Genomic DNA, 17587 nt, shown 5'->3' with positions numbered 1-17587 from the left:
ATTTATCATGGAAATAGCATTACTTTTTTTTTGTACAAATTTTTGGGGCACATGAGAAATTTTGTTACATGTATATAACATATAATGATCCAATCACAACCTTATAGTTGTAAACTACATGTTGTGAAAGAAGGGGTTCCATTGTGCTGAGCGCTTATAATGTGGGAACCTGGCTTAGTGTATCCGTGGGGGTGAGTGGATAAAGTTAAGCAAATTACATTTGGGCCAAGATCTGGTAGATGAACAATCATTAACTAGGTTTTGAGGCAGAGATGTGGTGTCCAGCTAAGTACCTGCAAACACTAAGTCATGTGGAAGGCAGTACCTAGCATATTCACAAACTGGAAATAGGAAGACTATAAGACTTTTTCTTAAATATGAGGGTTTTATGTCAAAAAACCTATATACTTATCTAAGTAAAATTGCTAAAGTTTAAGTATATAGGTATATATTAATTCAGGGAATGATCATCTTACTTTTTAATGCCACTTAAAAAGAGGCTGAAACACTCTCTCTTCAGCATTTAAGCTCTGAAATCTTACCTATGGACGACCATGAAGTGGTTTCTCAGTGTTCAGGAGGGCCATGAAATGATCAGGCCCACATCAGCAAAATGCAGTTTAAACCTGCACCAAATTATTTTTCCCTTTTCCAGAGAATGCCTGGCACAAAGGAACTACTGGGTGGAGGTTGGTTGACTTAGGAAATGCTTGTAGACTACGTCCTACCCCGCTGCCGCACCTGCTCTCCCTGAGGTGTGCACAATGCTGCCACAGTCATCTGACAGACCTTATATACAAGTAGATTGAAATATTGCCACATTTTTTCAAGTTCTGGTAAATTAAAGAAATGTGAAGAATTTTTAAAATACAGTGGGTGTGAATGTTCTTATTTGTAGGACTGATTTTTTAAAAATCTCTGGAAATATTTGACTTTCTAATCTTATAAATTATTTTTTAAGCACAGCTAACCCACAAGATGCTTAGTTTATTACTAGGGCTGACCAGGTGCATAAATAACACTATTAGGAATAAATCAGGTTTTGGAATATAATAGAACATTTAAAGAGTAAAGGAGAATATAACTTCAAAGATTTTATTAATGATAAAAATCTTCTAAAATTCATTAACTTTTTTCTCTTTAGCCTGTTTTAATCTCCTAAACAGTTAAAATGTACCCTTTTCTTTTTGAGACAGGGTCTCGCTCTGTCACCCAGGCTGGTGCGCAGCGGTGAGATCTCAGCTCACTGCAGCCTCGACGTCCTTGGGCTCAACTGATCCTCCCACCTCGTCCCCTTTAGTAGCTGGGACCATAGGCGTGTGCCACTATGCCCGGCTAATTTTTGTAGATACAGGGTTTTGTCATGTTGCCCAGGCTGGTCTCGAACTCCCAGGCTCAAGTGATCCACCCTCCTCGGCCTCCCAAAATGCTGGACTTACAGGTGTGAGCCACCACACCCTGCCTAAAATATGCTTTTTAAAGGAAAAATAATATAGTGTAACTCACTTTATATTACTAAACAGGAAAAGGCAAATTTACCATCCACCCTATGTTTCATATTCATGTTATTTATTTAATTATTTCATAGGGCTAATAGCCTTATATTTTCTGATGATAAAACTGAGGCCCAGAGTGGTTCAGTAGCTTGTCTTGATCACCCAGCCTGTCCATGTAACATCTGTGGTTCAAATCCAGATCTATCTGACTCAAATTGATACCTGTGCCATCAGTTCCATATTAACAATGTATTTCTTAATATGCTTAATGCCACTAAATTATACACTTAAAAATAGTTCAAATGGTAAATATTGTTATGTATATTTTAACATCATAAAAATGGGCAAATGATGTGAATAGGCATTTCTCCAAAGAAGATATGCAAATAGCCAAGAAGCGCAAATGAAAATATCCTCAGTGTCATTAGATAATAGGGAAACACAAATAAAAACCACAAGATGCCCAGTAGGATGGCTATAATAAGAGACAGTAAGTGTTGGTGAGAATGCAGAGAAATTAGAATTATCATATACTGACAGTGGGAATGGAATAGCAACTCTTTCGGTAAATAGTCTGACGATTCTTCAAAAGGTTAAACATAGAATTATTATATGACCCAGTAATTCCATTCCTAGGTATGTACTCAATAGAAATGAAATAGCAAATCCACATGGGAAGTTTTGTAAGAATACTCATAGCAGTATTATTCATAATAGCCAAAATGTGAAAGTAACCCAAATGATGAATAAATAAGCAAACAAACAAAAAACTCACACTATATTGCAAAGAAAGCAGACCAGAGGAGCCTATTGTTTTTAAAAATAATTCAAATACAAATATAGTATTTTTTAAAGGAAGTAATAATTTCTATATCAAGTGTTTCCTTTAATTTGTTCTCCAAATTCAGATATTTTGAATATTGATTATTATGAAAGTGCTCTTAACCTGAAATTTCTAGACATCTAACATGATTTTCAAAATCTTCCCTAAAATTAATCTATTCCACTTTTGAAGCTGTCATTCTCCTTCCCCTTGGTTTATATTAAATCTAAATCCTGAACCCATAAATATGTTAATCAAATGTGTTTTTAAAAATCCAATATTTTGAATGTATTTCTAAAAGAAAAATAAAAAGAAAACATTTATTTAAAACCACTATATGCCAGACATTGCTAACAATAGGATAATACCATATGTGATTAAAAATAATTTTGCCAATATAATTTCCTGCCAGATCTTTTTTCTTTTGTATGTTCCACTTCCTTTTCTCTTTTAAAATTAGTTTTTCCAGATAATATAAAGATGAAAATATAGGACAATATGAAAACAGCTCTATATTAACATAACATTTTAAAACTTTCTGCATTTTCTTCATTTTTAAAATAAATAAAAACTACAGGTAAATTTTGTCCTGCTTGTTCCACTATTTCCGGTCCCTCCTTCTCTTCCTGGAGGAACCCATGATTTCAAGAATGTAGCCTGTGTTTGTCTAGTTTGTGCATTTATACTTTCCTACTTTCACATGTGTGTATCCATGACCAATGAAGAGTAATCCTTTGAAGTACTGAAAATGTAATGTACCTTTCATATTATTCCAAAAATATCTCTGAACATTGTGTTTTGAGCTCTCTCCAAGTTGATGTAGTTAATTTAGTTCACACATTTGGACTGGTCTGTAGTATTCCATTATACAAACATAGCACAATTCATTTATTCCTCTACTGGTGGATGTTTAAGGTGTTTGAACACTTTTTTATATTTATTACAAAAAGTGCTGCAGGAAGCATGGTTGTATATGTCTCTTTGTTCTCTCATGTATATGATATTTCTCAATATTTAAAATTTTTTGAAAAAATTTATGTGAATGACTTAATAATGAAATGTTACAGTTAAATATTTGAGTTTGGAAGACCACTTCATGAAAAGGACAGTCCCCTTTTCCACCCCTCCGTACCCTTAGTCTTGCTCTCCAAATGCCTCTTTAGTTAACTGTCTGACTTTTGGTTTTTCTGGTATGTCACCTTTTTATTTCTAAAAACCATATGCTTATGCCACTATGAAATGTAGACGGTATCTATTGATTTCTGGCTACAACGAGGATTTACTCCCACACATTATTCCCTCCTTGTGTTTCTACCCATATTGTCTTGTCACTTTTTTCAATTCCTTAAGTAATCATTTCTCCAACCTCAGAAAAATCTACTTAAACTTCCATTTCTTGTTCTTTTAAACAGAAGACTATTTCTTGGAGCTCCCCTGCTATTTTTTTTTTTTAAATAAAAACATTAGCACTCTTACGCTTCCCTCCATTTCTCCCTCTACTTTCCAATCTCTAAATCTAAGTTTATGTTTTTCCTTAAGTCAGGGTTGATATGATGTTCTGTGCTGTAATTTGTCTGTGGTTTATTTTTAAAAATAGAAAAACTAATAAACTGAATTTGCATTGTTATGATTATGTAAATATTGTGACTTACTGATCCAAGTATTTAATAATATGTGATTACACTTCTCAGTGGTTCCGATGTCAAAGGGGAATTTTTAAAAAAATATATTAGATATATTCCACCTGTTGATCAAAATTGTGCCGAATTTTAGTTAGCTTCATTTTTAGTTTTTATCTTTTTTCTTTTCCTTAAGTTTCTAATTGTCCCTTCCTTCCTCTTCCTCCCTCCATTCTTTCATCCATTCATCCCTCTCTCCCTCCCTCTCTCTCTTTCTTTTCATGCTGTCTTTCTTTCTCCTTCCCCTCCTCTTCCCTCCCTTCCCATTATATAATCTATGCTGTTATGTTACCTATTTTATCCACTACCCCATCTTTACTGGAGGCGTTGTTCTAGTGGACTCTCCAGGAACTCCTCTATCCTCCTACTTCAATCAGGACTAGGCTTTCTCTAAAATTACTATAAGCCATCACTCTAAACTTTCCCTTAACTGGTTTCTGGTTAGTACTGTTTCCTGGATTCCTTTTCTTCATCTTTCTTAACTACACCCTTAAGTAACCTCCTAAGAAGTATGCCATAAGTCTCCATCTCTCCATGCCTGAACTTCCTTTTATTCTGCCCTCCTTGATTGTTAGTTTGGTGGAGTATCAATTCTTAGAAAAAGCCTTTCCAAGAGAACATTGAGATAATTCCTGCCTTAACATATAGTACCCAGTGTTGCTTCCGAGCAGTCAGATACTATTGTGATTTTTACTCCTCACTGTTTACTTATAATTTCCTTTTTAAAAAAATATTCTCCTCGTTTTTGTTGTTTTGAATTTTCAGTGATGAATCTAGAGTGGTTCTTTTTTTATTTAATGTGGTTATTTTTTGAAGAGACTTTCAATTCCATGTCTCCTGTCAATTCTAAGAAATTATATTATTTCTTTGATAATTTCCTCTCCTCTTGTTTCTTTGTTTCTCTTTCTAGAGTCTGCATGTTGGATGATGGACCCTCTGCGTAGATCTTCCACATCTCTTACCTTTTATCTCATATTTTCGGTTTCTTTGTTTTGTGTGTGTGTGTGTGTATTACATTCTGAGACCTTGCCATACCCTCTTCTTCCAGTGCTTCTGTTGGATTTTTATATACTATTATTTTTGTAAATTTCCAAATATTCTTTCTCAGAGTATTCTGTTCTGGTTTTATGCATATTTTCTTAAATGTTGCTAGAAATACCAATTCGAGGATTTTTGTTCTTTTATTTTAAAAATTCTGTTTTCTTCTATTCCCTGAATTCTGTGTTCCTTCTAGGTCATGTGTTCCTGTTGTTTATCTTGGCCTTTCTTTTATTATCTCAGACTTTCCTCCTAATATCTGGTAATCCTTTGTTTTCCTTTCATGTTTAGGAATGAAACAGTAGACAGGCTGACTGAGAGCCCAGTGTATATAGGCAGGGATTGTTGCCCTGGGTGAGTAGGCAGGGTTCTGGCCAGATGAGGAAAGATGTGCTCTCAGCTAGCAATATTCCATGGCTGCTGTCTTCCTCTCCAGACAATTCCTTAGTTGCTTTTGAGAACAAACCCTCAGTCTGGTTGTGAAGGGTAGTTCTTACACGAAGACTCTTCCATGTTCAGCAGAGGAGTAGAAGAGCCCTATTCCGTATACAGAACTTCCATTAGGCCCCAGTTTCCAGCCACAGTTCTCTTGTCTTCATGTGTTTTTATGTGCCATTTCTTCACGCACTGTCTCCGCTGTATACGGCAGGGCTAATTTTCTTTCTCCTCAGCTGCAGCTGGATATATTCTGGTCTTCAGCTTTCTTTGCTCACCTTCTTTGATCTATACTCTTCCAATTGTTTTCTATCTTTTAGCAATGAATGAAAATTACCCATTTCTCATTAGCCCTCTCAGATCATCTTCTTTGTGGTGGGTCTGTATTTGGCTCATTTACATACTGCCATTCCAACAGAATCTCTATAGAGACAAAAGAGAAACCTGTTCAGTCAGCCATCTTGAATCAGAATACCATTTCTGTTTATACCTTAAAAATCAGAATCTTAAACATAGATTGAATTTTTGTTGTGAGAAAATGTATTATGATAACTCATTAGCCTTGCTTTTCCTCCAATTCAAATTTTAGAGTGTAAAAGAACTATTACCTTTCTTACTTTGTTTTGCACCTTTTTACCTTAGCATTTCTGCCTAATTTGTTAAATTTCTTCTAAATCCAAATCACCTGGGTTTTTCCCTTAAAGATATTTTAAGCCTCTTTAATTCATTTTCAATTTGTTCCACTCCTTTTTATTCTTTAATTATTTTACAATATTTTTCTCATTCTCTGTTTTTTGTTTGTTTTTATCTAGCCATGCTCCTTTGTCTACATTTATGCCAGCTTTCACAAGAGTTTACTCCATTTAACAACTTCCTTTAGCAGGGCTAAAGCTAGAAACAAATAGATTTTTCCTTGGGATCTAAAAACTATCTTAGATTCCCCAGTCAGCCCTAGGCCTCCAAATAAAGCAGCTCAATAACCTGTGGCCTCCCAGAACACCATCCTCACAGATCTGAATCAGAAGCGTCCCTAAAGTTGCTAGATGGCCTTCCAAATGTGTGGAAGAGCTGGTGCATTTTCGAGTTAGAAGTTCTGTTTAGAAGTAGCCATCTCCCCTATGCCCGGAAATGCACATTACTGGGCCTAGAAGTGTGTATTTCACTCCCCTAAAAATGGAACCTCAGTTTTGTTTATTTTCTTGTTCCTTATAGCCCTCAGGTTATGAGGAACCAGGAGAGAGTATAAATTAATCAGCTGAACTTTATCACAGCGAGTAGTAAAAGGGAAACAAAGAACATGTTCTTCTGCCTATTTGTGTTTGGGACAACCTTTCGTCTTCCGTTGTGTTATAGAAAGATTATTGGACTAGAAAAAAAGAACTAAGTCAGGGTCCTCCCTCTACTCTAATTAGCCATGTAACCTTTAGCAAATAATCTTGGCAGCCTCAATTGCTTTGTCAGAAAAAAGGGAGACACTTGGACCATATGATTTCTGAGATCTTATTTCTAGATTTTAAAAACCCATGGTAATGAATGGTTCTGTGATTCTATTCTTTACCATTTTTAGCACTTCTTTCTCTATTTTTTTTTTCTTTTCACTGCTCTCCTCTTTTATTCTTTCTTGTTCCAAACTATCCTATATTGCTGTTGGTTCTCCCTCTTTAAATTTTTCCAGCTCGTTGTTCTTCTCTCCTTTTACCTATTCTGTTATTTCCCTATAGTTTTTCCCTTCCTGGGGTAATTAAAGCTGTCCTTAGAGTGTGATATTAAAACATTCATTAAGAAAACGGGAGAAGCCACCTTAGTTCAAAATTTTGCCCTTTCCCAAAAGGATGCATTATTGTAACCTAACACAAAAATTTATAGTCCAGAACCCATGCTTGACAATGTTTTTTGAAATCTTTTATCTTTTTCTTTGTGAGTGATTTTTTATTTTGCTTTCTTATTTTGTTTTATTTTATCTAAACAGAGAACGGACATTCTTTGAAGTCTAATCATGATCACTACAGATGAACCCAATGTGCCAACTTCCCAACAGTCTATAGAGTATTAGAAGATTTTTACATTTTGAAGAAGGGGAGCAAATCTAAAAAAAATTCAGTTGAACTTCTGAGAGTTAACATATGGTGGATTATGTTGATTTAGAACTTAAAGTAGATGTGTAAATTTGGGTTCAAAATATAGATTTGAGTCCAGTTTGGATGTGTGATTAATTTTCAAATCATCTAAAGTTTAAAAGTAGTATTCATGATTTCTGGCTTTTGATTTGTCATATTCCTGGTCATAAAACATTAAGAAAGTTATGGCTGTTGCTGTCATTACATATCTATTAAATGTCATCAAATATGTAGTAGACAATGCTGTAATTAGGTGAACTCTAAAACTGCAACATCTGACAAATAGCTTTAAAAATACAATGATTATAAGTATGGAATCAGTGAAAATATTTAGTTTGTATTTTTATGTCCAAACTTTTCCATTTTAGATTCCTTTATAGACATGTCAGCCTAAAAATCAGCCTATTCGGGTGTTCTTTTGAATATCTCCTGGCATTTTTGTATCTAACTTTATTCAATCTGGGAATTTCAGTTTTCAATATCCTTGAAAATGGCTTAAGTGATAACTTCCATTTCAGTTAAAAGGAAGCCCGAAGTTGTGTTTGTGCTGGCCACAGGACAGTGGGAGTTACAGTTCATATCAGGATGACCCTACATACTCAGGTCAGATTGACGGGACCAGAAGGGAACATCGACTTCTAATCCAGCTTTCTTGTTTAATTATGACCCAAATCCAATTTACTTCCACTGAACCATCCAAGACCTCTGGCAGGCAGGGAAATGGGCAGTGATGCAAAAATGGGAGACTCTTTGGAGCTTTTATGAATAGTTCATGGTGAGGACAGAACTTTTCTACTTTCAAACAGACTGCTTGCTAGTTTTATGAATTCAGCACACGAATTATGCTGTGTTGCTCACATTCAAACCAAACCGAAGACTATGTTTAATGAACTCAGTATTCAAATTTATTATATATGCGTATATATGTATATATGGATCCCTTATATTTAGATTTTACTCGTAGTTTTATTTGAAAGTGGAAAAGAACTCTACAAAAACAGGAAGAATGTGTCTTTCTTCCCTTCTTGACTTCTAATAGGTGTCATTGAAATGTAAAATCTAAGTATGAAATTATGAAAGGACATTCTTTAATTACTGCCCACTGAACACATATTTAATATGTGCCCAGATTATTCTAAAATCTTAAAAAAAGATGCATATAGTGAACATTTTTAAATGGATATACTTTTAATAAAGTTTTATAACTCACTGACAAAACATATTTCAATAGTATATGAGTATGAGATTTCTTATCAATTATGAGTGAAATATTCTATCTGAATGCATTTGAAGGCATTTACAGTATTTGATTTCAACAGTTACTGATTATGACATTTTAGCATGAAATATATCAAACACATCATTTGAAGGACATATGTAATCTTGACTATGGTTATGGTTTTTTTTGTATGTATTCCTTGTTTTCATATTGATAGCATCTAATTCTTTTGACAATCAATATGTGGGTTCATTTAAATTTTAAGACAGTTCAGTGCATATATAGTAGAAGCCTTAAGAAAAAAGAAAATGAGCAAGCAAATATTTGAAGAAATGTATGAAACTATAGATTTCTTTCAGAAAAAAAACAGGCATAGGAACAGTTTTCTCTTCATATATTATGATTGTGAATATAGGAAAGTTGTATTAATTCAGTATTTGTCATTATGCAGTATTTTAATACCTACATAAGTCTATTCCATTATTATATTTTGCGCTTGGTATATTTATTCCTTTATGCTTTTAATCACTAACATATTTTACTTAAGAGTATAAAACTATGCTAAATAAATTGTATTGTATATGGAATATGCTTGCCATTATGAAGAACAGCTGGGTATACCATTATTTCAAGCAATAAATCTGAATTCTATTAGTTTAAAAATTGTAAAATTCAAGTTAAATGACATGTATGATATATAAGCTGAACACATTTTCTATAGCCCTTAATTTAGTTGTGTTAATTTGTCAAGTGATGTATCAACAGCTTTTTTTATTTTGCATTTGTTTTTTCAATGTGTTTACATTGTATGAATTGAGCTTTTTGCCCACAGATTCTTGATTTATAGTTGCTTGGCAGGATTTTTCTTTGTGATATGATCACTTCTATAAAAAATATGATGTACATTTGTCTTGTGTATTTGTCTTCATTTCACATGTCCATAGTAAATATTTTTACGTGAAGTTATTTATAAGGAATAGTAATTTACCAGTTTGTGATCATCTCTTTCATCATCATTGTTCTCTACATACGATATTATTAGCTCTTGTTTTCAGATAGTCTCAAGCAGATTCTCAGTATACAGCAGATAAGTTTTTAATAGTCAACACAATTATTTTACTTTCATACCATATCTTATTTCACAACATAGTTATTTTAACTGTTTTTAGACAAGTTATTTTGGTCATTTCATTTCAATCCACTTTTTTCTATTTTGGGCTAAAATTTTTAGTTTATGGAAATGTAATTTGCTACAAAATATTAGGAAGAAAATATCTTCAGAAGATAGCGTTTTCCAATGACAGTAACCAATCTTTCCTGAGAGCTAAGCACTTGCAGACACTAATTTATTTCTAGCCACAATACCATGAAGCACATTTTTAGAGATGATGAAATTGAAAGGCAGAGAGGTTAGTGTACTTGTTCATGGTTGTAGAATTGGAAGAACTCAAGTCTAAGTCTGTCTTGTCCCACTTTCAAATGCTATCATCTTAAACGGGCTCTTCCTTATGCTTTTTGATATATGTATTTTAGTCAAAAACTAGTTAATTTGTGGTTGACTTATGTTCTTTATTATTAACTTAACACACTTCCATTTCTGCCAGTATGACATAATGAAGCAAAATTTTTTAACATAATTGAGCCTTAAAATGTGTCTTTTCTTTTAGCCAGAAACGTTTGAGCATCTTTTTATCAAGCATACAGCATCAGTGACATGTGGTCCTCTTCTTTTGGAGCCTGAAACAATTTCAGAAGATATCAGTGTTGATACATCATGGAAAAATAAAGATGAGATGGTGCCAACAACTGTGGTCTCTCTACTTTCAACAACAGATCTTGAAAAGGGTTCTGTTTGTATTAGTGACCAGTTCAACAGTGTTAACTTCTCTGAGGCTGAGGGTACCGAGGTAACCTATGAGGACGAAAGCCAGATACAACCCTTTGTTAAATATGCCACGCTGATCAGCAACTCTAAACCAAATGAAACTGGTGAAGAACAAGGGCTTATAAATAGTTCAGTCACCAAGTGCTTCTCTAGCAAAAATTCTCCATTGAAGGATTCTTTCTCTAATAGCTCATGGGAGATAGAGGCCCAGGCATTTTTTATATTATCAGATCAGCATCCCAACATAATTTCACCACACCTCACATTCTCAGAAGGATTGGATGAACTTTTGAAATTGGAGGGGAATTTCCCTGAAGAAAATAATGATGAGAAGTCTATCTATTATTTAGGGGTCACCTCAATCAAAAAGAGAGAGAGTGGTGTGCTTTTGACTGACAAGTCAAGGGTATCGTGCCCATTCCCAGCCCCCTGTTTATTCACGGACATCAGAGTTCTCCAAGACAGTTGCTCACACTTTGTAGAAAATAATTTCAACTTAGGAACTTCTAGTAAGAAGACTTTTGCATCTTACATGCCTCAATTCCAAACTTGTTCTACTCAGACTCATAAGATCATGGAAAACAAGATGTGTGACCTAACTGTGTAATTTCACTGAAGAAACCTTCAGATTTGTGTTATAATGGGTAATATAAAGTGTAATAGATTACTTTATAGTTGTGGGTGGGAGAGAGAAAAGAAACCAGAGTCAAATTTGAAAATAATTGTTCCAAATGAATGTTGTCTGTTTGTTCTCTCTTAGTAACATAGACAAAAAATTTGAGAAAGCCTTCATAAGCCTACCAATGTAGACACGCTCTTCTATTTTATTCCCAAGCTCTAGTGGGAAGGTTCCTTGTTTCCAGCTAGAAATAAGCCCAACAGACACCATCTTTTGTGAGATGTAATTGTTTTTTCAGAGGGCATGTTGTTTTACCTCAAGTTTTTGTTTTGTACCAACACACACACACACACACATTCTTGACACATGTCCTTGTATGTTTTGAGAGTATGTTATGTATTTATATTTTGTGCTATCAGACTGTAGGATTTGAAGTAGGACTTTCCTAAATGTTTAAGATAAACAGAATTCAGCCCTGGCCTAAGGGGTTATACTTGTGAAGACTAATGACCCAATTGTTATGTACCAAATCTAAGATATGTACCATAGAATGAAATAACCTGCAAGAACGGTGATGCCCACAATCAGTATTTTGATGACAACACAAGCACTTTTGAAAACATAATGTCAGTTTTAATTCTTCTCTCTGAAAGATGTTGAAGTGGTCACTTTCTGATAAAGTTAGATTGCCAAATGTCACTGTGTATCTCTCTGGAATAATTGTCTTCCCCCATCCCCACCTGGACATATGCTATTTTTTTCCCCTCACTGAGCATTCTGTCTACATAAACCAACCACTGTGCAGTACTTTACATACCTTAACCCAGTTAATTATTGAAATAATTGTATGAGGCATCTGTTACTATGATACTCCTTAAAGATGAAGATAGTAAATAATTTGCCCACGGTTACAGTCAGTGGGTGATGGAATCAGAGTTCAGATTTAAATCCAGATTTTTTAATGCTAATGATTATGTTTTTAACCTATACCCTACATAGCCATCAATTTAAAAAAACTGACTTGTAATCAAAATTTATTAAGTAGAGGCTGGACACAGTGGTGCATGCCTGTAATCCCAGCACTTTGGGAGGCTGAGGCGGGTGGATCGCTTAAGCTCAGAAGTCTTGAAACTAGCCGGGGCAACATAGTGAGGCCTCGTCTCTACAAAAAACACAAAAATTAGCTGAGTGTGACAGAAAAAATAAAGATTATAAAATGTATTAAGTAGAAGTATAATGCTGGATGAGAAATTAAGTGAGAATTGCACAGATCTCATGTTTGCCTTTAACAACTTAAGATTAATACATAAGTTTATTATTTATTCAACTTTTGGTACGGTAAAAAAATTCAAAGACAGCATATTGGGCAACAAACTAAATTAAGAAACCTGCACATTTGGATGTTCAGTGGCAAGAAGACCTTCAAGAATATCAGTATCATCAAAATAAGTACTTTAGTGTTCAAAAATATGCCCATGGGTTTTTAAAAATTATCAGAATTTCATATTTAGACTGAGACAAGAGACTCCCGATTTTACTGTTATCCTAAATAAATCTCTACATTCCATCTCTATTCCAGTTGTGGCTATGAAGTGAGCAGTTCTAAACAATGACAAAGATTCCAGACCCCACTTGATAGATATTTTTCACACTTTATAATCAATTTCCACTCGGGAATCAATAAAGCTATTCCATGTCATAAATATTTTTAAGATGTCTCAGGATCTCACATACTCAACTGATGACCCCCTTACAAGAAATAGGTAGAGGGCTGATAGCAACTCATTACTTGATGTGGTACGAGAGCCTTAGTTCTATGCAAAGATCAATGCAGAAGATTTTTTTTCATGGATAATTTTACATGGCTTTATAGAGACACAGAAACAGATAAATTATTACATGTATAATAATTTTAGTAAAATTGACATTTTAAATACATGCTTATAGATTATTGGTATCTAATTGAAGGTACAGTACAGAAGAGATAGAAAAATAAATTTTGCCCCACTCTGTAATTGAAGACTGACCTCTGAGCATGTCCGCTGAGACACAGTATTCTCCTGTGATCTGGGACCCAGAATAACAGGAAAGAGAAACTGATAGATGTTTTCATCAGCCCAAGGATGTATGTATCTTACTTGAGTGAATTCAACAGTCCCAGGACCACTGTAGTGCTGTAGGTCTGTGTAAAGAAATGTAGTGACAGCACATTAACCTGAGATCATTGATACCATCTTGGTTCAGCCTCAGTTCCCCAGATAAGTGAACAAATGAACAAAAATGCACTTCAGAAATATTGAAATTCCAAGGCACTTTTTCATGGACAGTGCTGAATAAGTATAGTTTGGCCTATTGGTATGTATAGACTTAGATCATATTTATTGTCAATGGGCTTGAATTCTGATTTCCACTTTTGAAAGTTTATTTCACTATGTATCATTACATTTTATTGGGACCTTGTGAAAACTACCTGCCATGAAATACTGGATTTTCACACAATTTAGAGAAAATTTAGAATGTTTTATGCCTCAGAATGGTCAGGAACTTCCCATTTCTTCCCACAGCTTCTATAAAAAAATTTAAAAGGAAGGAGGAGCTGAAATAGGGGCTATGGTCTTCTAAACTTATAAATCTGGAATTTTTAATATTTCATTTTAAGGCCTTAAACCGAAACACAAGCTACTAATCAGTCTTTCTAAATCTGACCTTCATTGAAAGCAACTCAGAAATTAATAATTTGTGCTGTGGCTTCAAGTTTAAATAGATTGTTTGAAGAGAAATCATATGTCAGGGTTTGCAGGATTACAGGTTTTCTCACTTAAACCCCCAAGAACAATGAAAAAGTTGAAGTACATGTCACTATGAATAGGCACCTTCTGTTGGATCTCTGTGTCCATTTAGAGATGAGCTACAAGTTGACAAGAAAAATAGGAGCAGTTTTTTTTTTTCTTTTTAAACCTAGTCACCAAATGGTAAAAGGACTTGGATGAAATTCCAATACCAGTGTGAGATTCTGGATTTAGAATAAGGTTTTATAACCTTAGGCATGTCATTCTTCTACTTCTCATTTTTCCCTAATAAAACTTATTCTCTCTTCCATAATATCATATATATGGTCACATTACTTCAGGAATATTTATATTACCTCCTCCAAAGCTGAAAGAAAATAAACTTTAGGCTGTAAGAGTTGAGAATTATGCAAACAGGGCTCACAGGCGGAGTTGGACAATATGCTGATGGATTAAGACATACTGCAACCACAAAGTTCCATCTCACTTAGATGTGGATGAAAAAAGATCTCTTTCTAAATTATTTTCTGTGACCTTAAAAGAAATTTGTTTCACTTTTCATCTTTCAAGGGTCATCTTGATAGTTACCTTAACAAATCTTTCTCAGCTATTTATTACTGAGAAAGCCCATTCTTAAATTTTAAGTCACAAAATTATAGTTGTCCACTCTACCATGACTGAAAGAAGCAGCATTCAAGAAAAAATTTAAACATAGTTACCAAGAAATGTGAAGAAGTATTTATAAAAGGAAGCTACATAAGTAGGTAATTTTACTCTTTCTTAACCAGTTTAAAACAGTAAAGCACACCTGCATCTAATCACAATGTTAGGCGAACAACTTAAAACATGATCAGCCTGTATGAGAACTGGGATATTGTTACATATTCAGCCTGTATGAGAACTGGGATATTGTTGTTACATGTATTTGTATAAACATTAGGAGATGATTTCCATGGCTTTTTTTTTTTTTTTTTTTAGGGAGTCTTGCTCTGTTTCCCAGCTGGAGTGCAGTGATGTGATCTCGGCTCACTGCAACCCCTGCTTCCCAGGTTCAAGCGATTCTCCTGCCTCAGCCTCCCCAGTAGCTGGGATTACGGGCGCACCACCATGCCCAGCTTTTATTTATTTATTTATTTATTTTGGATTTTTAGTAGAGATGGGGTTTTGCCCTGTTGGCCAGGCTGGTCTTGAACTCCTGACCTCAAGTGATCTGCCCTCATTGGCCTCCCAAAGTTCTGGGATTACAGGCGTGAGAGCTGCCGCGCCTAGCCCTTCATGAGGTTTTATAGTGAATGAATTATTTTTCTATAAAGTTTATCAATATTTATTTTGGAAAGCTGCTGAAAATGTCTTTTTCAAAATTAATTATGCTGAAGATGTATGGCATTAAATTCAATTTTATGAGGCTTTCTGACATATTTACTAAAAAACCTGGAACTGAGAATGAATTTGGAAGACATTTAATTTTGTAGTGAGATATCTATATTGTAGATATTGTACTTTTAAAACCTGTCATTAAGTGTTTGGCATGTGGTTAATACTTTCTCTTTAGTCACAACTGGTATTTTAATAAATGTTATAAACGTAAGTGCCAAGATATGCATCACTAACTGTTCTATGAAATTTGTCTACTTCTCCTTTATGTTCCCAAAGTCACAGAGAAAGCAGTGTACTTTATGACAGTATATTTATCTTTTTATCATTATGAATTATAAGCAGTGTTAATTTTGAGAAATAAAAGTCCAAAAAGAATTATTATGAGTTTAAGTTACTTTAGGATTATATCTTTTGTATGGTAAATAAAATAATGATATTATTTCAGCTAACATTTGAAAATATAAAGAAGTAATCCTTGTGGTTTATACAAACAGTTAATACAAAATGTTTATCCATTGTTAGCCTGTCGTTGTGTCTTCAAAATTCTGAAAGACATATGCTTAGCATTTGTAAGGGGTTTGAAAATATTTTAGTTCCCAGGACCTACCTTTACTGTTACTCTCTTTGGTAATGTCTCAATAGATCATCCCACACCAGATTCTTGCTGGCATTATAGCCACTTGTGATGAAAGATTACTCATTTTAATCATCAAGAAAGACACTCATTTCAATCTTTAAGAGCTCTTTAGTTTGAGTCTTTAGGTCTTGTAGTTTGAGTCTTTAGTTCTCTAAGAAATCTTGATTTATAGTGATTTATGAACATATGTTTTATCACTTAGGCTTTCTAGCAATTTGAGTTTTGTCACTACTTGAGCTTGTATTCAGACATATATCTCTTTTTCTTGCTTTTTAATCTTAAAGTGTAATTAAAACAAATGCACACAGAAAACCTTTCGAATAGTACTGAGAAATATAAAATAAAAAGTGATGGTCTCTTTCCACTCCCAATCTTCAGTTCCTATTCCCTAAAATAACCCTGTTATTATTTTACCATTTTAAAAGCATGTACACAGTTAGGATATTATTCTGCTTAATATTATGAAATTACCCTTTTCCTGTATCTTAGCGATATTTCTATATAAATTCAAACATAGCTACTTCATTAATTTTAATAGTTGCATAGTATTCCATTTTGTCAAAATACAATAATTTAACAGTTCACAATTGGTGAATATTTAGAAACTCTCCAATCTTTTTTACTATTATGAGCAATACTGAAGTGATCATTCTCATACGTAATTATGTCTTGTCATGCTTTTGTAAAACTACTTGTCAGGAATTTTGGTTGCAAATGTGGTAAACGAACTCAAATTGGCTTCAGTATCATTTTGGTATTTTAATTTTAACTTGATGAATGAAATGGAGCGTATTTTCATATGTTTATAAGCATCTGTTTTCCTCTACTTTTTATATTCCATGTTATTTTCTTTTGCCTATTTTTCTATTAGAATTTTTGATTTCTCATCATTCATTTTACATTTGTGTTCTTAAGTTTTTCTTGAGATATGTACTGTAAAATGCACAAGCCTTCGGTATATAGTTTAATGAATTTTTACACATTTCCTCCTGAGTATATACCTAGGAGTAATATTGCTGGGTCATAGGTTAGGATTTTGTTTTGCTTTAACAGATACGTCCAAGTAATGGTTGAATGAATTTACGCTGCCATCAGCAACATAGGACAGTTCCAGTTGCTCCATATATCATATCATGATCAACATTGATATTGTCAACCTTTAAAATTTTAGCCATTCTGATGGTTGCATAATGCTTACTTGTGCTTTTAACTTGCATTTCTCTAATATGTAATAATTTTGCGTAACATTTAATTAATTCCTCTCCTGCCATTTTTGGCTACTTTTGTCATATATCTTATTTCTGTATATTTTATAAACATCAGAAGCATTATTATATTGTAGCTTTATATAATCAACAGTCTTTCAAATTTGATCCTTGCAGTGTTTCATGCGCGTCCGTGTGAAGAGACCACCAAACAGGCTTTGTGTGAGCAACAAGGCTGTTTATTTCACCTGGGTGCAGGCGGGCTGAG

The 17587-nt window shown here is 34.0% G+C and overlaps 1 protein-coding gene across 8 annotated transcripts in view; it reads left to right on the top strand.

Annotated features, from left to right (window-relative positions):
- Window positions 1-17372, top strand: part of LEPR (leptin receptor) — a 214987-nt gene extending 197615 nt beyond the window's left edge. For 4 of the 8 annotated variants that reach the window (XM_055117717.2, XM_055117709.2, XM_063600666.1 and 1 more), the window contains 2 exons: window positions 10475-11336; window positions 15079-17372. In XM_055117717.2, coding sequence (XP_054973692.1) covers window positions 10475-11299 — 825 coding nt within the window. In that variant the 3' untranslated portion in view covers window positions 11300-11336; window positions 15079-17372. Of the gene's footprint in view, window positions 1-7440; window positions 9713-10474; window positions 11337-15078 lie in introns of those variants that run through there. The other 4 variants (XM_034966895.3, XM_063600671.1, XM_055117723.2 and 1 more) reach the window with 2 other exon arrangements.
- The last annotated feature ends 215 nt before the right edge of the window (window positions 17373-17587 follow it).

Source organism: Pan paniscus, chromosome 1 (genome assembly GCF_029289425.2).
Source record: "Pan paniscus chromosome 1, NHGRI_mPanPan1-v2.0_pri, whole genome shotgun sequence".
In the NCBI taxonomy this organism is placed as follows: Eukaryota; Metazoa; Chordata; class Mammalia; order Primates; family Hominidae; genus Pan; species Pan paniscus.
This window is presented reverse-complemented; position numbering and strand designations above follow the sequence as displayed.